This window comes from Poecile atricapillus, assembly GCF_030490865.1.
Source record: "Poecile atricapillus isolate bPoeAtr1 chromosome 36 unlocalized genomic scaffold, bPoeAtr1.hap1 SUPER_36_unloc_1, whole genome shotgun sequence".
Taxonomy (NCBI): Eukaryota; Metazoa; Chordata; class Aves; order Passeriformes; family Paridae; genus Poecile; species Poecile atricapillus.
The window spans coordinates 40,758-60,020 of record NW_026708990.1 but is presented as its reverse complement, the minus strand read 5'-3'; the positions used below and the strand labels follow the sequence as shown (position 1 = coordinate 60,020).

At 58.2% G+C, this 19,263-nt stretch overlaps 1 protein-coding gene and 1 long non-coding RNA gene across 2 annotated transcripts; both read right to left on the bottom strand.

Moving 5' to 3' along the window:
* Positions 1–435: 435 nt before the first annotated feature.
* On the bottom strand, positions 436–13,429 carry LOC131574064 (aurora kinase B-like; the record flags this gene model as incomplete). The annotated part of the gene is made up of 5 exons (XM_058828449.1): positions 436–624; positions 4,234–4,408; positions 5,662–5,810; positions 11,410–11,548; positions 13,200–13,429. Coding segments are annotated over 5 exons (882 nt in total), but the record flags the coding sequence as incomplete, so codon positions are not given.
* Positions 13,430–14,434: 1,005 nt separating this feature from the next.
* On the bottom strand, positions 14,435–17,351 carry LOC131574072 (uncharacterized). The gene is made up of 4 exons (XR_009276370.1): positions 17,157–17,351; positions 15,807–15,846; positions 15,617–15,692; positions 14,435–14,483 (listed from the first exon to the last, which is right to left on the bottom strand). It is a non-coding gene; the product is annotated as an uncharacterized LOC131574072 (long non-coding RNA).
* Positions 17,352–19,263: the final 1,912 nt, after the last annotated feature.

The window sequence follows — 19,263 nt, the reverse complement described above, 5'->3', positions numbered from 1 at the left end:
TGTGGTCAGTCTGTGGTCAGTCTGTGGTCACTCTGTGGTCACTCCGGACAGTCCCGGGGGGGCAGGACTCTCCTGGAGTGACCCCTGACCCAGGGGTGCCCCAGGACCCCCCGCAGGGGCAGTGTCAGGGGTCAGGCTGTGGTCAGTCTGTGGTCAGTCTGTGGTCACTCTGTGGTCACTCCGGACAGTCCCGGGGGGCAGGACCCTGCGGGAGTGACCCCTGACCCAGGGGTGCCCCAGGACCCCCCGCAGGGGCAGTGTCAGGGGTCAGGCTGTGGTCAGTCTGTGGTCAGTCTGTGGTCACTCTGTGGTCACTCCGGACAGTCCCGGGGGGCAGGACCCTGCGGGAGTGACCCCTGACCCAGGGGTGCCCAGGACCCCCCGCAGGGGCAGTGTCAGGGGTCAGTCTGTGGTCAGTCTGTGGTCAGTCTGTGGTCAGTCTGTGGTCACTCTGTGGTCACTCCGGACATTCCCGGGGGGCAGGACCCTGCGGGAGTGACCCCTGACCCAGGGGTGCCCCAGGACCCCCCTGAGGGGCAGGCGCTGTCCCGGGACCCTCTGCAGCAGCCGCCGGATCAGATCCCGAGCGCCCTCTGGGACGTGCGGGGGGAAGTGCAGGTCAACCTGGGGGGACAGGTGAGAACAGGTGAGACAGGTGAGAACAGGTGAGACAGGTGAGAACAGGTGAGGACAGGGGAGAACAGGTGAGGACAGGGGAGAACAGGTGAGGACAGGTGAGAACAGGTGAGACAGGTGAGAACAGGTGAGGACAGGGGAGAACAGGTGAGGACAGGTGAGAACAGGTGAGGACAGGTGAGGACAGGTGAGGACAGGTGAGGACAGGGGAGATATGGGGGGACAGGTGAGCTCTGGGATGTGCGGGGGGAAGTGCAGGTCCACCTGGGGGGAGGGGAGAACAGGTGAGAACAGGTGAGGACAGGTGAGATATGGGGGGACAGGTGAGATAAGGGGGGACAGGTGAGAACAGGTGAGGACAGGTGAGATATGGGGGGACAGGTGAGAACAGGTGAGGACAGGTGAGACAGGTGAGATATGGGGGGACAGGTGAGATATGGGGGGACAGGTGAGAACAGGTGAGGACAGGTGAGACAGGTGAGATATGGGGGGACAGGTGAGATATGGGGGGACAGGTGAGCTCTGGGATGTGCAGGGGGAAGTGCAGGTCCACCTGGGGACAGGTGAGATATGGGGGGTCAGGTGAGAACAGGGGAGATATGGGGGGACAGGTGAGAACAGGTGAGATATGGGGGGACAGGTGAGATATGGGGGGACAGGTGAGCTCTGGGATGTGCGGAGGGAAGTGCAGGTCCACCTGGGAGGGACAGGTGAGAACAGGTGAGAACAGGGGGGACAGGTGAGGGACAGGTGAGAGCAGGTGAGGACAGGTGAGAGCAGGTGAGGACAGGTGAGAGCAGGTGAGAACAGGTGAGAACAGGTGAGGACAGGTGAGGGACAGGTGAGAGCAGGTGAGGACAGGTGAGGACAGGTGAGAACAGGTGAGAGCAGGTGAGGACAGGTGGGCACAGGTAGGCACAGGTGGGGTCAGGGGGCACAGGTGAACTCAGGGATATTGGGGGGATGGGCACAGGTGAGCTCAGGGATATTGGGGGGATGGGCACAGGTGAGCTCAGGGATATTGGGGGATGGGCACAGGTGAGCTCAGGGATATTGGGGGATGGGCACAGGTGAGCTCAGGGATATTGGGGGGATGGGCACAGGTGAGCTCAGGTGGGCACAGGTGAACTCAGGGATATTGGGGGATGGGCACAGGTGAGCTCAGGGATATTGGGGGATGGGCACAGGTGAGCTCAGGGATATTGGGGGATGGGCACAGGTGAGCTCAGGGATATTGGGGGGATGGGCACAGGTGATCTCAGGTGTGGCCAGGTGAGCTCACCTGTGTGATCCTGCGGTAGGTGTCAGCAGCACAGGGGCTCTCCAAGGGCGGGTTTGGGGCAGTTTGGGTGGATTTGGCTCAGTTTGGGTGGGTTTTATGGGGATTTCAGTGCCCTGGTGATCTCAGGTGATCTCAGGTGTGGCCAGGTGAGCTCACCTCTGTGATCCTGCGGTAGGTGTCAGCAGCACAGGGGCTCTCCAAGGGCAGGTTTGGGGCAGTTTGGGGCAGTTTGGGTTGGTTTAACTCAGTTTAAAGGGGTTTCAATGCCCAGGTGATCTCAGGTGAACTCAGGTGATCTCAGGTGTGGCCAGGTGAGCTCACCTGTGTGATCCTGCAGTAGGTTTCGGCGGCACAGGGGCTCTCCAAGGGCGGGTTTGGGGCAGTTTGGGTGGATTTGGCTCAGTTTGGGGCAGTTTTATGGGGATTTCAATGCCCAGGTGTGCCCAGGTGTGTCCAGGTGTGTCCAGGTGAGCTCACCTGTGTGATCCTGCGGTAGGTGTCAGCAGCTGAGGGGCTCTCCAAGGGCGGGTTTGGGGCAGTTTGGGTGGATTTGGCTCAGTTTGGGGCAGTTTGGATTGGTTTAACTCAGTTTAACGGGGATTTCAGTGCCCAGGTGATCTCAGGTGATCTCAGGTGTGGCCAGGTGAGCTCACCTCTGTGATCCTGCGGTAGGTGTCAGCAGCTGAGGGGCTCTCGAAGGGCAGGTTTGGGGCAGTTTGGGGAAGTTTGGGTGGAATTTGGCTCAGTTTGGGGCAGTTTGGGGCAGTTTGGGTTGGTTTAACTCAGTTTAACGGGGATTTCAATGCCCAGGTGATCTCAGGTGTGTCCAGGTGAGCTCACCTGTGTGATCCTGCGGTAGGTGTCAGCAGCACAGGGGCTCTCCAAGGGCGGGTTTGGGGCAGTTTGGGGCAGTTTGGGTTGGTTTGGGGTAGTTTTATGGGGATTTCAATGCCCAGGTGATCTCAGGTGATCTCAGGTGATCTCAGGTGTGTCCAGGTGAGCTCACCTGTGTGATCCTGCGGTAGGTTTCGGCGGCAGAGGGGCTCTCCAAGGGCGGGTTTGGGGCAGTTTGGGTGGGTTTAGCTCAGTTTGGGTGGGTTTTATGGGGATTTCAGTGCCCAGGTGATCTCAGGTGATCTCAGGTGTGTCCAGGTGAGCTCACCTCTGTGATCCTGCGGTAGGTATCAGCAGCACAGGGGCTCTCCAAGGGCGGGTTTGGGGCAGTTTGGGTGGAATTTGGCTCAGTTTGGATTGGTTTAACTCAGTTTAACGGGGATTTCAATGCCCAGGTGATCTCAGGTGTGGCCAGGTGAGCTCACCTCTGTGATCCTGCAGTAGGTATCAGCAGCAGAGGGGCTCTCCAAGGGCGGGTTTGGGGCAGTTTGGGCAGGTTTAGCTCAGTTAGGCCCAGTTTAACGGGGATTTCAATGCTCAGGTGTGCCCAGGTGATCTCAGCTGTGCCCAGCTGTGCCCAGGTGTGCCCAGGTGAGCTCACCTGTGTGATCCTGCGGTAGGTGTCAGCAGCACAGGGGCTCTCCAAGGGCGGGTTTGGGGCAGTTTGGGGCAGTTTGGGTTGGTTTAACTCAGTTTAACGGGGATTTCAATGCCCAGGTGATCTCAGGTGTGCCCAGGTGTGGCCAGGTGAGCTCACCTGTGTGATCCTGCGGTAGGTATCAGCGGCAGAGGGGCTCTCCAAGGGCGGGTTTGGGGCAGTTTGGGTGGATTTGGCTCAGTTTGGGGCAGTTTGGGTTGGTTTGGGGCAGTTTGATGGGGATTTCAATGCCCAGGTGATCTCAGGTGATCTCAGGTGTGGCCAGGTGAGCTCACCTGTGTGATCCTGCGGTAGGTATCAGCGGCAGAGAGGCTCTCCAAGGGCGGGTTTGGGGCAGTTTGGGTGGATTTGGCTCAGTTTGGGGCAGTTTGGGGCAGTTTAATGGGGATTTCAGTGCCCAGGTGATCTCAGCTGTGCCCAGGTGTGGCCAGGTGAGCTCACCTCTGTGATCCTGCGGTAGGTGTCAGCAGCTGAGGGGCTCTCGAAGGGCAGGTTTGGGGCAGTTTGGGGTAGTTTGATGGGGATTTCAGTGCCCAGGTGAGCTCAGGTGTGCCCAGGTGTGCCCAGGTGTGGCCAGGTGAGCTCACCTCTGTGATCCTGCGGTAGGTGTCAGCAGCTGAGGGGCTCTCGAAGGGCGGGTTTGGGGCAGTTTGGGTGGATTTGGCTCAGTTTGGGGCAGTTTGGGGCAGTTTGGGTTGGTTTAACTCAGTTTAACGGGGATTTCAGTGCCCAGGTGATCTCAGGTGTGTCCAGGTGAGCTCACCTCTGTGATCCTGCGGTAGGTGTCAGCAGCTGAGGGGCTCTCGAAGGGCGGGTGCCCGACCAGCAGCTCGTAGCACAGCACCCCCAGGCACCACAGGTCGACCTTCTCGTCATGGCTGCTGCCCTCCACCATCTCGGGGGGCAGGTAATCCAGAGTGCCGCACAGAGTCCGGCGCCTGAGGGGTTAAAAACACACCTGGGCACACCTGAGCACTCACAGAGCCCACAGAACCCCACACCTGGCACAGGTAATCCAGGGTGCCACAGAGAGTCCGGCGCCTGAGGGGTTAAAAACACACCTGGGCACACCTGGGCACTCACAGAGCCCACAGAACCCCACACCTGGCACAGGTAATCCCAGGGTGATGCACAGGGTCTGGCGCCTGAGGGGTTAAAAACACACCTGGGCACACCTGGGCACACCTGAACACACCTGGGTGCCCATAGAACACCACACCTGGCACAGGTAATCCAGAGTGCCGCACAGAGTCCGGCGCCTGAGGGGTTAAAAACATACCTGGGCACACCTGGGCACACCTGGGGACACCTGGGCACACCTGGGCACTCACAGAGCCCACAGAACCCCACACCTGGCACAGGTAACCCAGGGTGATGCACAGGGTCTGGCGCCTGAGGGGTTAAAAACACACCTGGGCACACCTGGGTGCCCATAGAACCCCACACCTGGCTCAGGTAATCCAGGGTGCCACAGAGAGTCCGGCGCCTGAGGGGTTAAAACACACCTGGGCACACCTGGGTGCCCATAGAACCCCACACCTGGCACAGGTAATCCAGGGTGCCACAGAGAGTCCGGCGTCTGAGGGGTTAAAACACACCTGGGCACACCTGGGCACACCTGGGTGCTCACAGAGCCCACAGAACCCCACACCTGGCACAGGTAATGCAGGGTGATGCACAGAGTCTGGCATGTGAAGGGTTAAAAACGCACCTGGGCACTCACAGATTCCCCCAGGTGTGCTCCAGGTGTCCCCACCTGTCCCAGGTGTGTCCAAAGTGTCCCCAGGTGTGTCCCAGGTGTGTCCAAAGTGTCCCCAGGTGTGTCCCAGGTGTCCCCAGGTGTGTCCCAGGTGTCCCCAGGTGTGTCCCAACTGTCCCCAGGTGTCCCCAGGTGTGTCCCAGGTGTCCCCAGGTGTGTCCCCACCTGTCCCAGGTGTCCCCAGGTGTGTCCCCACCTATCCCAGCTGTCCCCAGGTGTGTCCCCAGGTGTCCCCAGGTGTGTCCCAGGTGTGTCCCAGGTGTGTCCCCACCTGTCCCAGCTCTCACCTGAGGGAGGGGGCGTGCACGGACCACCCGAAATCCGCGATCTTGAGCCATTCCCCAGCCCCATAACCCCCCCAGGTGTGCCCAGGTGTGTCCCCAGGTGTCCCCAGGTGTGTCCCCAGGTGTCCCCACCTGTCCCAGGTCTCACCTGAGGGAGGGGGCGTGCACGGACCACCCGAAATCCGCGATCTTGAGCTCCCCCTTGAGGCCGAGCAGGAGATTCTCGGGTTTGATGTCGCGGTGAATCACCTTGCGCCCGTGGCAGTAGAGCAGCGCGTCCGCCAGCTCCTCCATCAGCTGCCAAAAACGGGGGTCAGGGCACCCCAAAACCCCTCAGGGACCCCAAAAATGGATTCGGGGCACCCCAAAACCCCCAGAGCCCCCCCCAGGTACCCCCAAATCCCCCCCAGGTACCCCCAAATCCCCCCCAGGTACCCCCTGGGATCCCCCCAGTTCTGGGGGATGTGGAACAGCTGGAGGGGGTTTGGGGGATTCAGGGCACCCCAAAACTCCTCAGGGGGTCCCCAAAACCACTCAGGAACCCCAAAAATGGATTCGGGGCACCCCAAAACCTCCAGAACCCCCCCCCAGGTGTCCCTGAGCCCCCCCAGGTACCCCCTGGGATCCCCCCAGTTCTGGGGGACTTGGGGGATTCGGGACAACCCCAAAACCCCTCAGGGTGTCCTTGAAACCTCTCAGGGCGCCCCAAAATCCTCCAGGGCACCCCAAAATCCCTCAGGGGACCCCAAAAATGGATTCGGGGCACCCCAAAACCCCCAGAGCCCCCCCCAGGTACCCCCAAATCCCCCCCAGGTACCCCCTGGGACCCCCCAGTTCTGGGGGATGTGGAACAGCTGGAGGGGGGTTTGGGGGATTCAGGGCACCCCAAAACCCCTCAGGGGGTCCCCAAACTCCTCAGGGCACCCCAAAATCCTCCGGGGGACCCCAAAAATGGATTCGGGGCACCCCAAAACCCCCAGAACCCCCCCCAGGTGTCCCCAGGTACCCCCAAATTCCTCTCAGGTGCTCTGGGGGGAAGCGGCTCCTCCATAGGGGGAGAGGTAAAAGGGGGTCCCAAAGCACCCCAAAACCCTCCAGGGTGACCCCAAAACACCTCAGGGCACCCCAAAATCCTCCAGGGGACCCCAAAAATGGATTCGGGGCACCCCAAAACCCCCAGAGCCCCCCCTAAACTCATTAATTAATTAATTAATGTTAATTGGAGCCGTTCCCAATTCTATTTCCTCTCTCTGGGTGCTCATTCCCGGGATCTCTTTGTGGGATTTTGGGGTGATTTTGGGGGTTTTTGGGGTCCCCCTTGGATTTTTGGGGTCCCCAGACCCTGAACCCCCAATTTTGGGTGGTCCCAGCCCCCTAAACTCATTAATTAATTAACATTAAGTTAATTAGAGCCATTCCCAATTCTATTTCCTGTCTCTGGGTGCTCATTCCCGGGATCCCCTTGTGGGATTTTGGGGTGATTTTGGGGGTTTTTGGGGTCCCCCCTGGATTTTTGGGGTCCCCAGACCCTGATTTGGGACTGAACCCCCAATTTTGGGGGGTCCCAACCCCAAAAACTCATTAATTAATTAACATTAAGTTAATTAGAGCCATTCCCAATTCTATTTTCTCTCTCTGGGTGCTCATTCCCGGGATCCCCTTGTGGGATTTTGGGGTCCCCCTGAGGTTTTTGGGGTGATTTTGGGGGTTTTTGGGGGTTCCCCTGAGGTTTTTGGGGTCCCCAGACCCTGATTTGGGGCTGAACCCCCAATTTTGTGGGGTCCCAACCCCCCCAAACTCATTAATTAATTAACATTAAGTTAATTAGAGCCATTCCCAATTCTATTTTCTCTCTCTGGGTGCTCATTCCCGGGATCCCCTTGTGGGATTTTTGGGGTCCCCTCGAGGTTTTTGGGGTGATTTTGGGGATTTTTGGGGTCCCCAGACCCTGAACCCCCAATTTTGGGTGGTCCCAACCCCCCCAAACTCATTAATTAATTAACATTAATTAATTAGAGCCATTCCCAATTCTATTTCCCTTCTCCGGGTGCACATTCCCGGGATCCCCTTTGTGGGATTTTGGGGTGATTTTGGGGGTTTTTGGGGTCCCCCTTGAATTTTGGGGGGTCCCCCCTGGATTTTTGGGGTCCCCAGATCCTGAACCCCCAATTTTGGGGGGTCCCAACCCCCCCAAACTCATTAATTAATTAATTAATGTTAATTGGAGCCATTCCCAATTCCATTTCCCCTCTCCGGGTGCTCATTCCTGGGATCCCCTTGTGGGATTTTTGGGGTCCCCTCGAGGTTTTTGGGGTGATTTTGGGGATTTTTGGGGTCCCCAGACCCTGAACCCCCAATTTTGGGGGGTCCCAACCCCCCCAAACTCATTAATTAATTAACATTAAGTTAATTAGAGCCATTCCCAATTCTATTTCCTGTCTCTGGGTGCTCATTCCCGGGATCCCTTTGTGGGATTTTGGGGAGATTTTGGGGGTTTTTGGGGTCCCCCCCTGGATTTTTGGGGTCCCCAGACCCTGAACCCCCAATTTTGGGTGGTCCCAGCCCCCTAAACTCATTAATTAATTAACATTAAGTTAATTAGAGCCATTCCCAATTCTATTTCCTCTCTCTGGGTGCTCATTCCCGGGATCCCCTTGTGGGATTTTGGGGTGATTTTGGGGGTTTTTGGGGGTTCCCCTGAGGTTTTTGGGGTCCCCAGACCCTGATTTGGGGCTGAACCCCCAATTTTGGGGGGTCCCAACCCCAAAAACTCATTAATTAATTAATTAATATTAATTGCAGCCATTCCCAATTCTATTTCCCCTCTCCGGGTGCTCATTCCCGGGATCTCTTTGTGGGATTTTTGGGGTCCCCTCGAGGTTTTTGGGGTGATTTTGGGGATTTTTGGGGTCCCCAGACCCTGAACCCCCAATTTTGGGTGGTCCCAATCCCCTAAACTCATTAATTAATTAATTAATGTTAATTGGAGCCGTTCCCAATTCCATTTCCCCTCTCCGGGTGCTCATTCCCGGGATCCCCTTGTGAGATTTTGGGGTGATTTTGGGGGTTTTTGGGGTCCCCCTTGGATTTTTGGGGTCCCCAGACCCTGATTTGGGACTGAACCCCCAATTTTGGGTGGTCCCAACCCCAAAAACTCATTAATTAATTAATTAATGTTAATTGGAGCCGTTCCCAATTCTATTTCCTGTCTCTGGGTGCTCATTCCCGGGATCCCCTTGTGGGATTTTGGGGTGATTTTGGGGGTTTTTGGGGTCCCCCCTGGATTTTTGGGGTCCCCAGACCCTGATCTGGGGCTGAACCCCCAATTTTGTGGGGTCCCAACCCCCCCAAACTCATTAATTAATTAACATTAAGTTAATTAGAGTCATTCCCAATTCTATTTCCTCTCTCCGGGTGCTCATTCCCGGGATCCCCTTGTGGGATTTTTGGGGTCCCCTCGAGGTTTTTGGGGTGATTTTGGGGATTTTTGGGGTCCCCAGACCCTGAACCCCCAAATTTGGTGGGTCCCAACCCCCCCAAACTCATTAATTAATTAACATTAAGTTAATTAGAGCCGTTCCCAATTCTATTTCCTGTCTCTGGGTGCTCATTCCCGGGATCCCCTTGTGGGATTTTGGGGTGATTTTGGGGGTTTTTGGGGTCCCCCCTGGATTTTTGGGGTCCCCAGACCCTGATCTGGGGCTGAACCCCCAATTTTGTGGGGTCCCAACCCCCCCAAACTCATTAATTAATTAACATTAAGTTAATTAGAGTCATTCCCAATTCTATTTCCTCTCTCCGGGTGCTCATTCCCGGGATCCCCTTGTGGGATTTTTGGGGTCCCCTCGAGGTTTTTGGGGTGATTTTGGGGATTTTTGGGGTCCCCAGACCCTGAACCCCCAAATTTGGTGGGTCCCAACCCCCCCAAACTCATTAATTAATTAACATTAAGTTAATTAGAGCCATTCCCAATTCCATTTCCCCTCTCCGGGTGCTCATTCCCGGGATCCCCTTGTGAGATTTTGGGGTGATTTTGGGGGTTTTTGGGGTCCCCCCCTGGATTTTTGGGGTCCCCAGACCCTGATTTGGGGCTGAACCCCCAATTTTGGGGGTCCCAACCCCCTAAACTCATTAATTAATTAATTAATGTTAATTGGAGCCGTTCCCAATTCCATTTTCCCCTCTCTGGGTGCTCATTCCCGGGATCCCCTTGTGGGATTTTTGGGGTCCCCCCTGGATTTTTGGGGTCCCCCTCGAGGTTTTTGGGGTGATTTTGGGGCTTTTTGGGGTCCCCGAGTTGATTTTTGGGGTGACTTTGGGGTCCCCGAGCTGATTTTTGGGGTGATTTTGGCGTTTTTTGGGGTCTTTGATACCATTTTTTGGGTTTTTGGTGTCCCTGAGTTGATTTTTGGGGTGATTTTGGTGGTTTTTGGGGCTCCCTGAGCTGATTTTGGGGTTTTTTTGCATCCCTGGATTGATTTTGGGGTGATTTTGGGGGATTTTTGGGGTGATTTTGGGGTCCCTGAGGTAATTTTTGGGGTGGTTTGGGGTTTTTTGGGGTCCCCGAGTTGATTTTTGGGGTGATTTTTGTCTGATTTTGGGGGTTTTTGGGGTGATTTTGGGGGTTTTTGGGGTGATTTGGGGGTTTTTGGGATGGTTTTTGCGGTTTTTGGGGTCCCTGAGTTGATTTTTGGGGTGATTTTGGTGTTTTGGGGTCTCACCGTGGCGGTTCTGGTGGCGCTGAGGCGCCGGCTGCGCTGCAGCTCCTTGTAGAGCTCCCCTCAGGGTGATTTTGGGGTGATTTGGGGGTTTTTGGGGTGATTTTGGGGGTTTTTGGGGTCCCTGAGGTCGTCTTTGGGGATTTTTGGGATCTCCAAGTTGATTTTTGGGGTGATTTGGGGTTTTTTGGGGTCTCTGATGCGATTTCTGGGGTTTTGGAGTCCCCGAGATGGTTTCTGGGGTGATTTGGGGGATTTTTGGGGTCCCCGAGCTGATTTTTGGGGTGATTTTGGGGGTTTTTGGGGTCCCCGAGCTGGATTTTGGGGTGATTTTGGTGTTTTGGGGTCTCACCGTGGCGGTTCTCGTGGCGTTCAGGCGCCGGCAGCGCTGCAGCTCCTTGTAGAGCTCCCCTCAGGGTGATTTTGGGGTGATTTTGGGTTTTTTTGGGTGATTTTGGGGGTTTTTGGGGTCCCTGAGTTGATTTTTGGGGTGATTTTGGTGTTTTGGGGACTCACCGTGGCGGTTCTGGTGGCGTTGAGGCGCCGGTAGCGCTGCAGCTCCTTGTAGAGCTCCCCCCGGGGTGATTTTGGGGTGATTTTGGGGTGATTTGGGGGTGATTTTGGGGGTTTTTGGGGTCCCTGAGTTGATTTTTGGGGTGATTTTGGTGTTTTGGGGTCTCACCGTGGCGGTTCTGGTGGCGTTGAGGCACCGGCAGCGCTGCAACTCCTTGTAGAGCTCCCCTCGGGGTGATTTTGGGGTGATTTTGGGGGTTTTTGGGGTCCCTGAGTTGATTTTTGGGGTGATTTTGGTGTTTTGGGGTCTCACCGTGGCGGTTCTGGTGGCACTGAGGCGCCGGTAGCGCTGCAGCTCCTTGTAGAGCTCCCCTCGGGGTGATTTTGGGGTGATTTTGAGGGTTTTTGGGGTGATTTTGGGGTTTTCTTGGGGTGATTTTGGGGGTTTTTGGGGTCCCTGAGATGGTTTTTGGGGTGATTTTGGTGTTTTGGGGTCTCACCGTGGCGGTTCTGGTGGCGTTGAGGCGCCGGTAGCGCTGCAGCTCCTTGTAGAGCTCCCCTCAGGGTGATTTTGGGGTGATTTTGGGGTTTTTTGGGGCGGTTTTTGAGGTTTTTGGGGTCCCTGAGTTGATTTTTGGGGTGATTTTGGTGTTTTGGGGTCTCACCGTGGCGGTTCTGGTGGCGCTGAGGCGCCGGTAGCGCTGCAGCTCCTTGTAGAGCTCCCCTTGGGGCGCGAATTCCAGGATGAGGAAGACGCGGCGCCGGTCGTGGAAATAATTGTAGAGCCTGAGCACGTTGGGGTGCCTGAGGGAGGGAGGAAAGAAAAGAAAACCCCAAAAATTTGGGACTCCCCAAAATTTGGGATCAACCCCCCCAGAGACCAAAATTCCACCCCCCCCCCCCCAGGATTCCCAATGGAGCTTTCCAGAAATGGTCTCCCCCCCGCCCAGGGCAGCGATGGTACAGTCCGAGCGCTTTGGGGTGTCCCAAAATGAGACCCCCCCCACCACCCCAAAATTGGAACTTCCCACCCCAAAATTGGGACCCCCACCCCAAAATGAGACCCCCAACCCAAAATTGGAATTTCCCACCCCAAAATGAGACCCCCCCCCACCCCAAAATTGGAACCTCCCACCCCAAAATTGGGAGACCCCCACCCCAAAATTGGGACCCCCACCCCAAAATGAGACCCCCAACCCCAAAATGAGAACCCCCCCACCCCAAAATTGGAACCTCCCACCCCAAAATTGGGAGACCCCCACCCCAAAATTGGGACCCCCACCCCAAAATGAGACCCCCCACCCCAAAATTGGGATCCCCCCCCACCCCAAAATTGGAATTTCCCACCCCAAAATTGGGATCCCCCCCAACCCCAAAATTGGAACCTCCCAACCCCAAACTGAGACCCCCCCCACCCCAAAATTGGAAGTTCCCACCCCAAAATTGGGAGACCCCCACCCCAAAATGAGACCCCCAACCCAAAATTGGAACCTCCCAACCCCAAAATGAGACCCCCCCCCACCCTAAAATTGGAACCTCCCAACCCCAAAATTGGGACCCCACACCCCAAAATGAGACCCCCAACACCAAAATTGGAATTTTCCACCCCAAAATGAGACCCCAACCCCAAAATTGGGACTTCCCCATTGTTCCCCCTCCCCAGATGTGTCCCAGATGTGTCCCAGGTGTGTCCCAGATGTGTCCCAGGTGTGTCCAGGTGTGCCCAGGTGTGTCCAGGTGTGTCCCAGGTGTGTTTCCCCCTCCCCAGATGTGTCCAGGTGTGTCCCAGCTGTGTCCCCCCGTCCCCAGGTGTGTCCCAGGTGTGTTTCACCCCTCCCCAGGTGTGTCCAAGTGTGTCCCAGGTGTGTCCAGGTGTACCTGAAGTGTGTTTCCCCCTCCCCAGGTGTGTCCAGATGTCCCCCAGGTGTCCCCAGGTGTGTCCAGCTGTCCCTGAGGTGTGTTTTACCCATCCCCAGGTGTGTCCAGATGTGTCCCAGCTGTGTCCCCCCCTCCCCAGGTGTGTCCAGGTGTCCCCCAGGTGTGTCCCAGGTGTTTCCCCCATCCCCAGCTGTACCCCAGGTGTGTTTTACCCATCCCCAGGTGTGTCCCAGGTGTCCCCAGGTGTACCTGAGGTGTGTTTTATCCATCCCCAGGTGTGTCCCAGGTGTGTCCCCTCCCTCCCCAGGTGTGTCCAGGTGTGTCCAAGTGTCCCCAGGTGTGTCCCCCTCTCCCCAGGTGTCCCCCAGGTGTTTCCCCCATCCCCAGCTATACCCCAGGTGTGTTTTACCCATTCCCAGGTGTGTCCAGGTGTGTCCCAGGTGTGTCCCCCCTCCCCAGGTGTGTCCCAGGTGTCCCCAGGTGTGTCCAGGTCTGTCCCCAGGTGTGCCCAGATGTCCCCAGGTGTGCCCAGATGTCCCCAGGTGTCCCCAGGTGTGCCCAGGTGTCCCAGGTGTACCTGAGGTGTGACTGGATCTCGATCTCTCGCCGCAGCTGATGCTCCACCCCGTCCTGCTCCACCTGGGACTTGAAGAGCACCTTGAGGGCCACCAGGAACCCCGAGCGCCGCTCCCGGGCCAGGTAAACGTTCCCGAACTTGCCCTTCCCCAGGGGCCGGCCCACCTCGAAATCATCCAGGGAGAACATCCGGCTGTGGGGGGACAGGGTCAGGGGACACCTGGGGACACCTGGGACACACCTGGGGACACCAGAGAGCACCTGGGGATACCTGGGGACACCTGGGGACACCTGGGGACAGGGTCAGGGGACACCTGGGGACACCTGGGGGGACATGGGGACACCTGGGGACACCTGGGGACTCCTGGGGACAGGGTCAGGGGACACCTGGGGATACCTGGGGACACCTGGGGGGACACCTGGGGACACCTGGGGACACCCCTGGGGACATCTGGGGACACCTGGGGACACCTCTGGGGACACCAGAGAGCACCTGGGGACACCTGGGGACAGCTGGGGACACCTGGGGACACCTGAGAGCATCTGGGGACACACCTGGGGACACCTGGGGACACCTGGGGACAGGGTCAGGGGACACCTGGGGACACACCTGGGGACACCCCTGGGGACACCTGAGAGCATCTGGGGACACCTGGGGACACCTGGGGACACCTGGGGACACCTGAGAGCATCTGGGGACACCTGAGAGCATCTGGGGACACCTGGGGACACCTGGGGACAGGGTCAGGGGACACCTGAGAGCATCTGGGGACGGACACCTGGGGACACACCTGGGGACACCTGGGGACACCCCTGGGGACAGGGTCAGGGGACACCTGGGGACACCTGGGGACACCTGAGAGCACCTGGGGGATACCTGGGGACACCTGAGAGCATCTGGGGACAGCTGGGGACACCAGAGAGCACCTGGGGACAGCTGGACACACCTGGGGACACCCCTGTGACACCTGGGGACACCTTAGCACACCTGGGGACACCCCTGGGGATACCTGAGAGCATCTGGGGACACCTGGGACACCTGGGGACACTCCTGGGGACACCAAAAACCTCATCTGGGGACACCTGGGGGACACCAGAGAACACCTGGGGACACCCCTGGGCACACCTGGGGACATCACCACCCCCCCCCCCCATCATTCCAAAGGGCTTTGGGACCCCCCAGGGACCCCCCCCCTCCCCCCTCGGGGTCCCCCCTCCCCCCCACTCACACGGGTGGGGGGAGGGGCTGGCAGCATGCTGGGCTCCAGGGGCACCCGCCCGGCTCCTGGGGGGCACAAAGGGGGGGTCAGCACCCCAAAAAACACCAAAAAACACCCCAAAAACACCCCCGAAAACACCCAAAAACACCAAAAAACACCCCAAAACACCCCGAAAACACCCAAAAACACCCTGAAAACACTCTCGGGATCCCAAAAACACCAAAAACACGACACCCCAAAAACCACCCCAAAACCACCCCAAAGCACCCCAAAAGCACCCAAAAACACCCTCGGGACCCCAAAAACACCCAAAAACACCCCCAAAAACACCCCAAAAACACCGAAAAACACCCCAAAAACACCCAAAAACACCCCCGAAAACACCAAAAAACACCCTTGGGACCCCAAAAACCACCCCAAAACCACCTCCAGCACCCCAAAACCCACCCAAAACACCCCCAGGACCCCCCAAAACACCCCAAAACACCCCTGGGACCCCAAAAACCACCCCCAGGAACCCCCAAACCACTCCTGGAATCCCCCAAATATCCTCAGGTTCCCCCAAAACACCCCCAGAGCCCCAAAACCAATCCTGGACCCCCCCCCCCCCCCAAATCCCCTCCAGGACCCCCCAAATCCCTTCCTGACCCCTCATGGGGACCCCAGACCCCCCCAAATCCCCCCAGGACCCCCCAAATCCCCCCCAAATCCCTTCCTGACCCCTCATGGGCACCCCAAACCCCCCAAATCCCTTCCTGATGACCCCAGACCCCCCCAAATCCCCCCAGGACCCCTCATGGGGACTCCAAACCCCCCCAGGACCCCCCAAATCCCCCCCAGATCCCTCCATAGCCCCCCCAAATCCCCTTCTGCCCCCTCATGGGGACCCCAGACCCCCCCCAAATCCCTTCCTGACCCCTCATGGGGACCCCAGACCCCCCCAAATCCCTTCCTGACCCCTCATGGGGACCCCAGACCCCCCCAAATCCCTTCCTGATGACCCCAAACCCCCCCAAATGCCCCCAGACCCCCCCCAAATCCCTTCCTGACCCCTCATGGGGACCCCAAACCCCCCCAAATCCCTTCCTGATGACCCCAAACCCCCCCAGATCCCCCCAGGACCCCCCAAATCCCTTCCTGACCCCTCATGGGGACCCCAAACCCCCCCAGGACCCCCCCAAATCCCCTCCCCCCGTACCTGGCAGACCCTTCCCGGGGGCCTCCGAATTCGGGGGGTCCTTGCGGGGCACCCGCAGGGGGTAAGGGACCAAACTCTGGGGGGGGAGGGGGGAACAGGGGGAGGGGTCACCCCAAAATCCCCCGAGGGGGCGGGGGGGGGACCCCAAAATTGAGGAGGGGGGGGGAAAAAGGATGGGGGGAGGAATCACCTTGGTCAGGCTGGGGGCCACGTTCTCCTTCTGTGCCATCCTGGGGGGGGGGACAAAAAGGGTCAGGGGGTCCCCCAAAATCCACCAGGGACCCCCCAAAATCCACCAGGGACCCCCAAAATCCATCAGGGACCCCCAAAACCCTCCCCAGACCACCCCGGAACTCCCCAACAACTCCCTGGGATGCCCCAAAGCCTTTTTGACACCCCCCAAAACACTCATGCTCCTCCTTTAAAACCCTCCCAGGATCCCCCCAAAACCTCTCCAGGACACCCCAAAAGTCTCCCTGAGACCCCCAAATCCACTTCGATCCCTCCGGGAACCCCAAAACTTCTTCTGTGACCTCTCAAGCCCCTTGGGACCCCCAAAACTCCCCTCAGAAACCCCCTCAGGACCCTCAATCCACTCAGAAACCCCCTCAGGACCCCCAAATTCCCCTCAGGACCCCCAAATCCCCTCAGGACCCCCAAATTCCCCTCAGGACCCCCAAATTCCCCTCAGAAACCCCTTCAGGGCCCCTTAATTCCTCTCAGGACCCCTCAATCCCCCTCAGAAATCCCCTCAGGACCCCCAAATTCCCTTCAGGACCCCCCAAATTCCCTCAAGACCCCCAAATTCCCCTCAGGACCCCCAAATTCCCCTCAGGACCCCCCAGTTCCCTCAGAAACACCTTCAGGGCCCCTTAATTCCTCTCAGGACCCCTCAATCCCCCTCAGAAACCCCCTCAAGACCCCAAATCCCCTCAAGACCCCCAAATTCCCCTCAGGACCCTAAAATCCACTCAGGACCCCCCCCTAGATCCCTCAGAAACCCCTTCAGGGCCCCTTAATTCCTCTCAGGACCCCTCAATCCCCCTCAGAAACCCCCTCAGGACCCCCAAATTCCCTTCAAGACCCCAAAATTCCCCTCAGGACCCCCAAATTCCCCTCAGGACCCCCCAATTCCCTCAGAAACCCCTTCAGGGCCCCTTAATTCCTCTCAGGACCCCTCAATCCCCCTCAGAAACCCCTCAAGACCCCAAATTCCCCTCAGGACCCCCAAATTCCCCTCAGGACCCCTCAATCCACTCAGAACCCCCACAGTTCCCCTCATAAACCCCTCCAGGACCCCTCAATTCTCCTCAAAAAAATCCCCTCAGAACCCCCCCAATTCCCTCAAAAACTGCATCAGGACCCGGCAGCTCCCCTCAAGACGCCACAATTCCCCTCAAGACCCCCTCAGGATCACCCAATTCCCTCAGAAGTCCCCTCAGGACTCTGAAATTCCTCTTTTAAACCCCCTCAGGACCCCACAATTCCCTCGGGACCCCCAAAAATCCCCCCTCAAAGGCCCCAGATTTCCTCCCCTCACCCGCCGCTCGTCGCTGTCGCCGCCGCCGCTTCAAATTTCCCCCCCCGCTCTCCCATTGGCCGCCGCCCGCGCGCGCCGCTCTCCCATTGGTCCGCGCCTCAGGAATCCCCGCCCCCTCGGCGAGATCCGCGCTCCCATTGGTGCACGCCCTCACGAATTCCCGCCTTCCCAGCGCGCGCCGCGCTCCCATTGGTCATCGCCCTCACGAAGCCACGCCCCCCCGAACCCCACCCGGCCGTTCCGCCCACCCCGAGCGTGGCTCAGCGCTGATTGGTCGCTGCGGGCGAGGGGGCGGAGCGAGCGCTGAACGGCCAATCAGCGCCGGGAACGCGCGGTCACGTGAGAAGGCGGCGGCCATTTTGCGCCCGGCCGTTCTGCCCGGCAACAGGGGCGGGGGCCCAGAGGGGCGGCGGCCAATCAGGGAGCGGGGGGGGCGCGGGGCCCCAGTACCGACCAGTATAAACCAGTATAAACCAGTATAGAACATTACAGACCAGTATAAACCAATGCGGACTCTTATGGACCAGTTCAAACCAGTACAGACAAACCTAAACCAGTGCGAGCCACTGCGAATTAGCCCAGACCAGTATAAACCAGTATAACCCAGTATAACCCAGTATAATGGGGAATAACACAGCAGAGCCCAGTGTAATCCAGTGCTCCCCAGTATCGCCCAGTCCAACCCTGTAAAACACCCCAGTATTCCCCCAGTACAATCCCAGTTCACCCCCGTATCCCCCAGTCCAGCCCAGTACAACACTCCGGTTCACCCCAGTATATCCCAGTACAATCCCAGTTCACCCCAGTATGTCCCAGTTCATCCCAGTCCAGCCCAGTACAACCCCAGTTCACCCCAGTACCCCACAGTTCACCCCAGTATCTCCCAGTCCAGGCCAGTACAACACTCCAGTTCACCCCAGTATATCCCAGTACAATCCCAGTTCACCCCAGTATATCTCAGTTCACCCCAGTCCAGCCCAGTACAACACTCCAGTATCCTCCAGTATAACCCAGTACAACCCCAGTTCACCCCAGTACCCCACAGTTCACCCCAGTTCACCCCAGTATCTCCCAGTCCAGCCCAGTCCAACACCCCAGTATCCCCCAGTATATCCCAGTTCCCCACAGTTCACCCCAGTACAATCCCGGTATCTCCCAGTACAATCCCAGTTCACCCCAGTATCTCCCAGTCCAGCCCAGTACAACACTCCATTTCGCCCCAGTATATCCCAGTACAATCCCAGTATGTCCCAGTGCCCCACACTTCACCCCAGTACAATCCCAGTTCACCCCAGTATGTCCCAGTTCACCCCAGTACCCCCCCAGTCCAGCCCAGTACAACACTCCAGTATCCCCCAGTATATCCCAGTACAATCCCAGTTCACCCCAGTACAATTCCAGTTCACCCCAGTCCAGCCCAGTACAACGCTCCAGTTCACCCCAGTACCCCCCCAGTCCAGCCCAGTACAACGCTCCAGTTCACCCCAGTATATCCCAGTACCCCCCCCATCCAGCCCAGTACAACGTACAACGCTCCAGTATCCTCCAGTATAACCCAGTACAATCCCAGTTCACTCCAGTACAATCCCAGTACAACCCCAGTTCACCCCAGTACAATTCCAGTTCACCCCAGTCCAGCCCAGTACAACGCTCCAGTATCCTCCAGTATAACCCAGTACAATCCCAGTTCACCCCAGTATGTCCCAGTACAACACTCCAGTTCACCCCAGTACAATCCCAGTTCACCCCAGTATGTCCCAGTACAACACTCCAGTTCACCCAGTATCTCCCAGTTCATCCCAGTCCAGCCCAGTACAACACTCCAGTATCCTCCAGTATAACCCAGTACAACCCCAGTTCCCCCCAGTCCAACCCAATCTCCGGGCACTCCCCAGAGGGGGCGTGGCCAAACACGAGGGGCGTGGCCAGACCAGGGGGCGTGACCAGATCAGGGGGCGTGGCCAGATCAGGGGGCGTGGCCTCGGCCGTTCCCGCGGTAACGGCGCCGCGCGGGGCGGGGGAGGGGCGGGAGGGGATCCCCAGAGTGGGGGAGGGGTTCCCAGGGTGGGGGAGGGGTTCCCAGGATGGGGGAGGGGATCCCCAGGGA